The 10,532-nt window shown below is 53.7% G+C and overlaps 1 protein-coding gene across 1 annotated transcript; it reads left to right on the top strand.

The window, feature by feature from the left end:
* Nucleotides 1–125: 125 nt before the first annotated feature.
* Nucleotides 126–9,401, top strand: SLC25A29 (solute carrier family 25 member 29). The gene is made up of 4 exons (XM_080917716.1): nt 126–254; nt 4,620–4,663; nt 7,457–7,540; nt 7,801–9,401. Exons 1-4 carry the CDS (start codon nt 221–223, stop codon nt 8,539–8,541), a joined length of 903 nt encoding a protein of 300 aa, XP_080773842.1. The 5' UTR covers nt 126–220; the 3' UTR covers nt 8,542–9,401.
* The last annotated feature ends 1,131 nt before the right edge of the window (nt 9,402–10,532 follow it).

The raw sequence follows: 10,532 nt of genomic DNA, 5'->3' as shown, positions 1-10,532 counted from the left end.
ATGAGGCTTGGCGGCGGCACCCGGAGCGCGGGGTGTGTCCGCGCCTCGCTTACCGATTGGTTGTGCTCTGGGGGGTGCTGAGGCCAGCGGGGCGGGGCGCGCAGTGCGAGGTGAGGCCCCGCAAGCAGGACGCTGGGGGAGCGCTTTTCTAGGAGTCGCCACCCAGTCGCCACCCCGACCCAGCTGCGCGCCCCGGAGGCCAGACAGCCTGGGCCGGGCCATGGCGCTCGACTTCCTGGCTGGATGCGCCGGAGGTAAGGAGACGACCGGCGTCCTACGCGGGGACAGGTGTCTTCTTGACCCTTCCGTGCACACTGGGTGCAAGGTCTGGGGATCCCGGCAGCACTGCCGCTTGACCGGAGCTGGGACAGAAAGGGAGGATGTGAGCGCGCAGCCTACTGATCCTTCCCTTCCCGCAGTTGTCTGAGCGAGGCTGGTGACACCGCGCGAGCTCCTAGAGGGCTGGCCTGACCCCAGGCGCCCAGCGCTTCCTGTGCGATGCTTTAAGTTGCTGGAGGGCTCAGGAGAGAAGGCGGTCTACCGGGTGGTCAAATCGGTGGTCATGTCGACCTGACTGGAGAGAGATCGAAGCTGAGAGCAGGCCAGGATTGCCCATGACCCTACGGTGCGAACCTGTTGAACATTTAGTGCCCTTCCTTTTACCTAGAGGATTAGTTTATTTAGTAAGTATTAAATAGAGAGCCTGGTTTAGTCATTGGGATTCCAAGTCAATCCACATAGGTGGCTGTGGTCTGGCTGGTTATGTCACGGATGAGTTCAGCTCTGAGGCCAAGACCTGGCTGTTCACCCACCTGCCCTGCTGTCTTCATCCACCTGCCTTTCATAGCCCTACCCGGAAAGGTCTTGCTTGGAACAGTGATAGACTAGAGTTGGCCTTAGGTGCTTAATCTGTGCTCACTTCTTCCTGGGTGGAGAAGGCTGGTCTGGCAAAATGCCCACAAGGTGCTTAAGAGCCACTAGACTGTCACCACATCTTTCTTCTGTAAACTGTGGGAAGGGGACAAAGGCCAGAGATTTCCATAAGCTGGTGGGAAATTAGAGATCCAGAAAGAGTCCCCATCTTAGCCCCTAGCTGTACCAGGACAGGTGAGGGCATCTTCTATGGCCAACTTCTTGGACTACAGTTTCCCCGGGGCCAGGTTCCCTCCGTTTGTAACCTGGTGAGTACAGTTACCTGGGGAGTATATATTCACACTGAGGCCTGGCTTGCCTAGAGACTCTGACCACCCCCACTGTCCCACAAGCCCATGGGATACCCAGCCTGTCTCAGAGTGGTCCTGTGCCCTGTCTCTAGTCGCTGTCTGCATTCTCACCCAGGGTACACAGAGAGTACCCAACTACATGTAGAGTAAGGCAGGGTGAGTGTGAGGCTTCAGCTGGACGGAGGTCACCAACAGAGCGAGGTTCATCTTACAAGGAAAGAAATGGGGTGTGGGGTGGAAAACACACACTCAGTCTCTCTGAAGGGGTGGGGCATCTGGGGGGCTGATTGGCACAGGCTTCCCTTCCTACTTCCCGACACTGTGAGGCTCTCCTCAGTGTGCCGTCAGACAGCAGAGCTCTGAGAGAGTGGGGATCTGGCCTTCGAAAGTACCAGTCTAGTTCCTTCTGGCTTGGTCCTTTCTCTCTGAAGGACAGGATGAGGATGGGGCTTCTCTCCAGAGGAAGAATGCACCATGGATATGCCTGAGTGGCCCAGGACACATGCTGTCCTGCCCTGAACATCTCTGAGAGGCATGGCAGATACACTGACTCGACAGTTTCTGGTAGATGCTCTCTCCCTTCTGTGAGAGGACTGACCTCAAAGGTTGAGGCCACAACAGCCTCTGGGTTCTGGATAGGGCATGAGCCAGTGTGACAGAAATGCCAGATCACAGGCTGGAGAGATGGCTCAGCGGTTAGGAGCACTGACCGCTCTTCCAGAGGTCCTGAGTTCAAATCCCAGCAACCACATGGTGGCTCACAACCATCTGTAATGAGATCTGATGCCGTCTTCTGGTGTGCCTGAAGACAGCTACAGTGTACTCATATATAATAAATAAATCTATTAAAAAAAAAAAAAAAAGAAGTGCCAGATTACCAGGTAGTGTCTGCATGGGGAGGACAGACCTGGTATCTCCTCGGACCTGTGCTGCCAGCCCCTCTAGAACAGTGGTCCTTTCCTGTCCTCGGATAATCATGGTGCAAGGAGAGAGGCCCTGACTATGGTCAGTGTGGCTTTGGAGTAAGGAAATGGGCTCCTTTCTGTCTGATCCATGTCAGAGGCGGGTGAGGCAGGGCTACCTGGCTCTCAGAGAGACTGTAGGTCAAAGGGACATGGGTAGGAAGTGGGAATGCCAAGGCCTGCCAGCTTTTGAACCCCTTGAGGCTTCCCAACAGAAGGGCTGGGTAAGCGGCTTCGTAATCTCTGCAGTGTTCCGGAAGTGGCAAAGACGGTTGGTGCTGGCACCTGTGAGCACTTGCTCACAGCTGGGCTCTGTCCTCGGTGGGGAAGGGAGGAAGGCTAACAGGGCAAACCCAGAAGCCCAGCATACCAGCCATGGGTGCTAGGCTTTCCAAAGCTCTATGAGATCCAGGTTAACCTAAGAAAAGACATTGCAGAAATAGGATTTGTAAATTAAAAAGTGCTAAGCAAGGGGCTAGGCCATTCTACTTTGTGAGGTCCTGGTTCTGCCCAGCAACCACTAACCAAGAAGTTAAGAACAGGTGAAAATTAGTGGCCTTTCAAGGGAGGAAACAAGGTCCCACTGCCAGAAATGGATAAAGTTGGGAGGATGTGAGGGGCTCCAGGAGAAAGGGGGATGGTGGTTAGCTCGAAGAGATAACAGTGGAAATTTCCCCAGCTTGGAACGGGCATGAATCTGCGGCTCAAAGGCTGGTGGAGTGCCAGGCAGGGCTGCTTTAAAGAAACAGGCACACCCTTGGCACCTCCTGGTGACATTTCTAAAGTCCACACATACAATCTCAGAGACGTCCTGAGAGGACAGTGAGGAGAGCGTGAGTGTGAGGAGTAGGCTTCTTCTTCTGTATAGCCCAGCAGACTCCATGCTGAGTGGGAAAGAGGCCCTTGGTCCTGTGGAGGCTCGACACCCCAGTGTAGGGGAATGCCAGGGCAGGGAAGCAGGTGGGGGGGGAGCATTCTCAGAGGCAGGGGGAGGAGGGGTGGGACAGGGGGATTCCAGAGGGGAAACTGGGAAAGGGGATAACATTTGAAATGTAAATTAAGAAAATCCCCAATAAAAATAAATTAAATAAATAAATAAATAGTGACCTGTGGTGGGTGAGGGGTCAGAGGTTGCTTACTTCTCTTCCTGTGTAAAGATGGAAGTGTTACTAGAAAGTGTTGTTTTGCCGAATGAAGAGGGCGGGACAGTGATGGGGCAGAGTGAATGGAGGCCGGAGACAGGCTGTGAGTTTGAAGCCAGCCACGTCTACATAGGGAGACCCAGGCTAGCCAGTGTGACCTAGTGAGCGCAGGGTAGGACGGACATCACAAGGCGTAATTTTGGAGCAGATGTCTGTGGCCAGCCCTCCCAGGCCCAGGGCGGTGAGAGGGTCGGAAGCAGTCCCAGGGCACAGCTGGAGCTCCAGTTTCATTACTTCCTGGCCAAGCTCCAGGGATGTGCTGCTGTGGGCTCCTCGGGCCGGCTTTGCTCACTTGTACAATGAGTTAATGGAGGGTTAGGATCGGTATGAACCGAGAACGGTGACCAACAGTTTATAATGTTAATGCTCATTGCCTAATATCAGCTGTTGCCGTTAGATATAAAGTACTAGCAACCACAGGGGGCTTCTTTTTTTCTGTATTGCTAAGAGAGGAACCTAGGACCCCAATCACTGTGAGCAAGCACTCGCTTCTGCCTACAGGCCAGCCCCAAAAGGCTCTTTGTTAGGTGTTCCCGAGAAGTGTTCCTGACTTCCTTCTCCTTCTGTGAAATGGGGTCACCGGGCTGCAGGGAATAGGATGGGGGTGAAGGGAGTCACTGATAGCAATCTGTGTGGAATGTTCTTAAGAACGCCCTCTGGGGGGTGAACCTTGCTATTGGGGGTGGGGTCTCTGGCAGGCCCTTAAATGATAAATAAACTGTGACTCAGGGCAGTATGGCTCTTGGGAGGTGTCAGCCAGCAGGCAGTGGGTCCTCACACCATGCTGAAAAGGAGGAGGAGGAGTGGGAGAGAGAAAGACAGACAGGGAGGGAGGAATGGAGGGGGAGGAGAGAGAGGGAGAGAGAAATGATGAGTCCCTTTGTGAGCATGCCCAGAAGATAAATAACAAAAGGAAAATTCAAATCCCAGTGACGGGCTAACCTCTGACTCCAACATGCTCAGGAGCCCCTTGTGTCAGGCACTGGACTGGAGCTGCAGGGGAAGAGAAGGGACAAAGGTTTTGAGCAAATCAGCTTGTTGGCTGGCTCTCGTTAGCAGAGGGGACATTACAGGGATCCCTGTGATGATGGGCCCAGGGTCCCCCCAGGGTCTCATAGGAACCTGGTTAGTCTCTCCTTCCCTTGGCCATAGGCCGGCCAGCCTTCCTTACCAGAATCTCAGGATTCTGCAAAGTTCTGAGACACTTGGTCACAGGTACCTTTCTCTTCCAGGTGTGGCAGGAGTGATTGTGGGACACCCTTTTGACACAGTCAAGGTGAGTCTCTTGTAGAAGCACAGATGTTGGGGACAGGCCTGCAGGGTTTCTGCCCCAGGAGCAGTAAAAGTCACTCCCAGGACTTTTGGCCACTGAATGAACTACTTTCCTCTTCCTCCTGGATTGTGTCTTCCCAGAGGTTGAGCCCACAGCCAAGCGTTTGTGTTACTAGGGCTGGCAGAGAGTGAGGTGTTGATGGGCAGGCTTTTTTTCTTTCCAGCCGGAGGGAGGAAGCTCACCCTTTTCTGATGTATAGGCCCCCGAGTATCTTCATTGAATCATTACATCATTGTATGTGTTCTGCCTGCATGTATGTCTGTGTGTCACCTGTGTGCCTGGCAGCACTGGAATTACAGGTGCTGGTGAGACCCACCATGTGAATTCTGGGAAGTGAGCCCAGAGCTCCGGGAAGATCACCCACTGCCGTTTAACTGCTGAGCAACTCATTAACCCCACCCCTAGCATATTCCTGAAAGAAAACTCAGGGCTGTGAAATTGCAAAAATGTTAGGAATCAAACCCTACCAGGCCAGGTGTGGGAGCACACTTGGAATTCTGGCCCTGGGGAGAATCGAGAATTTGAGGTCAGCTTGTGTTAGGAGAGCCTGCCAAAACAGCTGTCTGTGGTAGTAAACACTAAGGTGTTCTAGCAAGAGCGTGTCACAAACACTTGATATAAAGTTGAGGGGCTTTCTCTCCATAGATGGGTGCTTGTCATGTTCCCGTGAGGCAGCATCACCCAGCATGGTCTCAAGGGACATCACTTTCAAATGGCTAGGGCTCTCTATACATGGAAGCCCTGGGGCAGTACCTTCTCTGAATCACACCTCAATTAACTAGAGCTCCAGGCTCTTAGAATCCCTGGACAGTAAAGGAAACAGACTGTATCCTCTGGCTGGAAACTCCTGTGGAAATGTCTCCTGTGGCTGGGGCTGTATATGATCAAGTTATTCCCCTGACATTTTCACAAGGCCCAGGTGGCCTGTGATCATGCAGGGCCCTAGCCCAGACCTCTACTTGGTACAGACACTAAGCTGGCGGGAAGTGCTGGGAGCAGAGCACATCTCAAGCTGGGTTGAGGTTCCCTTCCTGGTTCTTCCTTTATATTTATTTTTTTTCAGGGGTTTGTAGACAAAGAAAGGAGTTCAATTATTCAGAGCTGGGATTTCTTCCAGTGTGGGTATAAAGGCCTGGCCTGGTGCACTGGCTTTGACCTCACAGAGCTCTCTGTCCTTGTGTGTGTGTGTGTGTGTGTGTGTGTATTAGTGTGTGAGGTTACTAAAGTCTTGTCCAGTACATGCCAGGATAATCTGAGTCCAGTTAATGGGTTAATTCGGGCTCGGGACAGCACAGACCAGTCACCCCACAGCAGGCATCCCTGGGAGAAGGCTGCAGATTATACTCTCTTGGCAAGTGGTGGCCCATGAGTCCACTTCATAGGCCTGGTTAACCTGTCCACAAAGCAACCCACCATGCCACAGTGTCTGGATACCTTCTCTGCACTCTAAAACCCCCATGATCTTGCTCCCACCCACACGGCAGAGTGTTTATATCTTGTGATCAAAATGTCCCAAACACTTCCCACAGCTGCGTCCAGCCACTAGGAGCCTTGGATTTACTTCTCAGCCGGGTAAGGCAGTGGCTGCTGAGTTAGTTGAGACTAGTTCCTGAAGTAGGCCTCTCGGGTGAGAAATCACTTTTGTCCTGGAAGCTGCGACTCCTCTGAGTTTCCGAGCCCACAACCACCCCTCTGCAGTTATTTGGCCACAGGAGTCACCCCTGTGGAGACCTGGAAAGTGTTTTTTCAGAAAGTCAGTTTGCGTGCCCACCCCTCCCCAACAATGATTGGGCCACAGGCATTGTGTCTAAGCAAACTGACTATACAAGTCTGTTTTAGTTGGTTAGTTTTTAATGTGTAGGGGAATTTCTGCCTGTCTATCTTTATGTGTGTCTACCATGCGTGTGCCTGATGCCCGTGGAGACCAGAAGAGGGCATTGTATCCCCTGGAACTGGAGTTATTTTCATGGTGGTGGGAATCAAACCCAGGACCTTGTACATGCTGGGTAAACCCTCTATCACTGAGCTATAACCCCAGCCCATGCATGGCCCTTTCTGAATCAGGTCCAGGAAGCTTGCTAGCTCTTGAGAACATGGTGTGACCTAGTTTTCCCCACAGTGGTAACATGGATTCCAAGCTTAGGAAACACCCCTCTCCTTAGGCCACCATAAAGGTCAGTGTATCAAGAGCAGATAAACTCTCAGGCAACAAAGAGTGCTTTGATGTGGCAGAAATTCTGGGCCACTGATCCTGGCAGCGTCCCCTAGTCCTGAAGTTACTGCCATGGGTCCCTAAGGAGGCTGTCAGCTGTCTGTCACTGCCTGTGACTCATGGCCCTGGTTATCAAAGGGCTACTAGCAAGAACCAAGCAGGGGCAGAATAGAGGCCCAGTATCCTATCCTGATGGAGGCTCCTAGTGGGACACCAGGCCAGGATCCCTTCGGCCTCATCCCCATATGTGATGACAAGAGTCACCTGAGCAAGGGTTGGTCCCAAGGGCTGGTCCAGTGGTAGTAGCACAGAAGAGAGACCTCTCCTCCACTTGTCAGAGGTCTTGGGGATTCCCAGCCTACTGGATGGCTGCCCTTGTAGCTGTTGGCTTTCAAACACCCAGCCCAGCCCCACCCTGGAATCCTAGATCACAGAGCTATTTGGCTGCCAGCCTTGTGCACTGCAGGCCAGGGGAATTGCTTCAGTGGCTCTGCCTGATCCTGCCCACTGGCCCTGCCCTGCAGGTGCGGCTGCAAGTACAGAGCACGGAGAAGCCTCAGTACAGAGGGACCTTACACTGCTTCCAGTCCATCATCCAACAGGAAAGTGTGAGTACCTGGGCGGGACAGGTGTAGGGCTGGGGAGCAAGCCCAGAGGTGCTAGAGGCTCAGAAAAGGCTATCAGGGCACCCCTAAGGGGCCATGGCTGTGAGAGCTGATCGCTGGGGTGTCTTGGATGGAGGATTTTACATCTAACAGAACCCTACCTGCTGCCTATGAATAGCCAGGTGGGGAGGCTGCCACTCCCGTATGGAGGGCCACAAGCAGGGTGGCACCCCTCATCTCTGATGGCGTTTCTGTATCTGCAGGTGCTGGGTCTGTATAAAGGCCTGGGCTCGCCACTAATGGGACTCACCTTCATCAATGCGCTGGTGTTTGGGGTGCAAGGTAACACCCTCCGGGCCCTGGGCCAAGACTCGCCACTCAATCAGTTCCTGGCCGGTGCGGCAGCAGGCGCTATTCAGTGTGTCATCTGTTGCCCTATGGAACTGGCCAAAACGAGGCTGCAGCTGCAGGCCGTGGGCCCTGCCCGTACCTACAAGGGCTCCCTGGACTGCCTGGTACAGATCTACCGGCATGAGGGCCTGCGTGGCATCAACCGAGGCATGGTGTCCACACTCCTGCGTGAGACGCCTAGCTTCGGCGTCTACTTCCTCACCTACGACGTACTGACACGTGCCATGGGCTGCGAGCCAGGGGACCGCCTGCTGGTGCCCAAGCTGCTGCTGGCGGGTGGCACATCAGGTATCACTTCCTGGCTCTCCACCTATCCCATGGACGTGGTTAAGTCACGACTGCAAGCCGACGGGCTGCAGGGAGCCCCTCGCTACCGCGGCATTGTTGACTGCATGCAGAAGAGCTACCAGGCTGAGGGCTGGCGAGTCTTCACACGAGGGCTGGCCTCCACACTGTTGCGTGCCTTCCCAGTCAACGCTGCCACCTTTGCCACGGTCACTGTGGTGCTCACGTATACTCGGGGTGAGGAGGCTCAGGTAGACAGCGAGGCAGCTCCCCCCGGGGCTGCCATGGCCCAGCCTTCCAGTCTGTGATGCTCTCTGTCCCACCAACTTTCCCAGGGCCACTTTGTTGGAATGTGACGCAGAGATCCTCAGCCAATCTTCTTTCTCATTGGCCACTGGCCGGTGATGCCAGTCTATACCCCACTGGCCTCCAGTTTTCTTAGCTGTAAAATGGGGGCTCTTTCTCATACGCGGTACATTCAGGAAGATCAAGCCTAGCTAAGTCTGCACTCTGCAGAGAGAACTGCCATTCAGAATCTTCCAAGACCAGCACTCCCAGGGGTGTCTCTTGAGCCAACTGTTACAAGCTGGCCAAGGACCAACCCATTCCCGAATCCTCCACCGACTGAGTCCCGGGAAATTACTTGGCCACCTCTTACCGTTAGGGACAGTGGGCAGTGCTCCTGGTGTTGCAGAGCAACCCCACCTCCGTGCCTAGCTTCTCCACTGCTGCCCTTGAACTGTCGAGCAGGGTCGGGACCCTGTCACCAGTGTGGGGCCTGGAAGGAACAGATAGGCCACTGGCCTCAATGTCTCCACAGAGAGATTGTGTAACAGCTGTGGCAAGGCAAAGTCCTCGAACCTCTAGGCCTCAGGCTACCTGTCTGTAATATGGGTACCTGGGGCTGATGTCTGGCTCACTTACCGCCAGCCAGGATTCCCAGTGGTAGGTAGACAGAGGGTCCAGGAGAACACAGTATGGGATCGACCCATTTCCCAGCAAATGTTGTCCGTCTGGTCACTCTCAGTGTTTGTGCCCGTGAAGGCACAGAGGTTGTGGCACCAGTACAGAGTTTCCAGTTTGGACCTGCCTGGGCAGGAGGAAACTGAGGTCTGGCTGTCACTGTTGTACTGTCCTCTAAAGGAATAAAGTCTTGTTTTCTAAGTGTGTAGAGCTCCTCTCTGCATGGTGCAAGGGACTTCGTTTCCTTCCTAACCCTGGGCTCACTGGCTACGCCCACCTGACTTTGAGCAGGTCAAGGGCACATCTAAGCCTCCCTGGTCCACACGGAAAGTGGAGTCCTATAGTGGGGGACCTATGGAGGAGAAAAGTGGGTGGAACTATCCACCAACTTGGGCAACTAGTGTGGTCCCAGCTCAGCAGCAGGGAGGGCTTCTTGGAAGAGGCCTCCTTAACCTGCCACATGAAGTCTCTTCCATAGCCACTTGTGCAGTAACCCTAACCCTAACCCTGGAAGTTCTTCCTCCGGCTGAGGCCCAAAGGCTCCTTGGAAGTACCCATGTGCCCCAGCTCTGTGCCATAGCACCTGGTAGAAGTTAACTACAGCTTATCAAACCACACTTGTTCAGCTTCTGGGGGCAGAAGGCCAGAGAGGAGTCCCTGAGCCCCTGAGCCCCCATCTTGGCCGTTCTCTTTCTTGTGTAGGAAAACAAGTGCTAACTTCCCTGGCTCCTCAGCCCAGCGTCTGCGTTTCTCAAGGGCAATCTGGATAGAGCCTGGGCCCCAGGGAACCCAGTGTCCCCATCACCCTCAACGCCACACACCTGTACTTTCCAGAAAGGTCTGAGTGTGACCAAGCAAGACAGGAGTGGGTCGGCTGGTCCCCTCCAGTGCCAGGGCTATTATACACAGGACCAGCCCATTGCCGTGAGTGAGTGAGCAGCTGCTCAGGGCTCGAAACAGTAGAAGCTGGTAACAGCATAAAGCACAGCCCCCACTGCTGCCGTGAGAGTTGACGGACGGGCTTTCCAATAAATCTGGGTTAAAAGGAGTGGTAGTGGTTAGTAAATTCATCCTCATTTTGGTACTGGGCGAGAGAACACGTACCATGGTGGACAGGTTTAGAAGACAGCTTGTGGGAATTCTCCCCTTCCGCCATCCGAGTTCCAAGGACTAAACTCAGATCTTCACCCTTGGCAGAGCATACTTACCTGCCCATCCATCTTGCAAGTCCAAACTCGTCTATTTCCTTTGCTTGTTGACTTGAACATAATCTCTCATAAGTACTATATGAGAGTTTTATTTCTTGTGCTTGGGACAGTTTTGCTATGCAGCACAG

Source organism: Micromys minutus, assembly GCF_963924665.1.
Source record: "Micromys minutus genome assembly, chromosome: 1".
NCBI lineage: Eukaryota > Metazoa > Chordata > Mammalia > Rodentia > Muridae > Micromys > Micromys minutus.
Note: the sequence above shows the minus strand (reverse complement) of the source record. Positions and strands in the feature narration are given on the sequence as shown.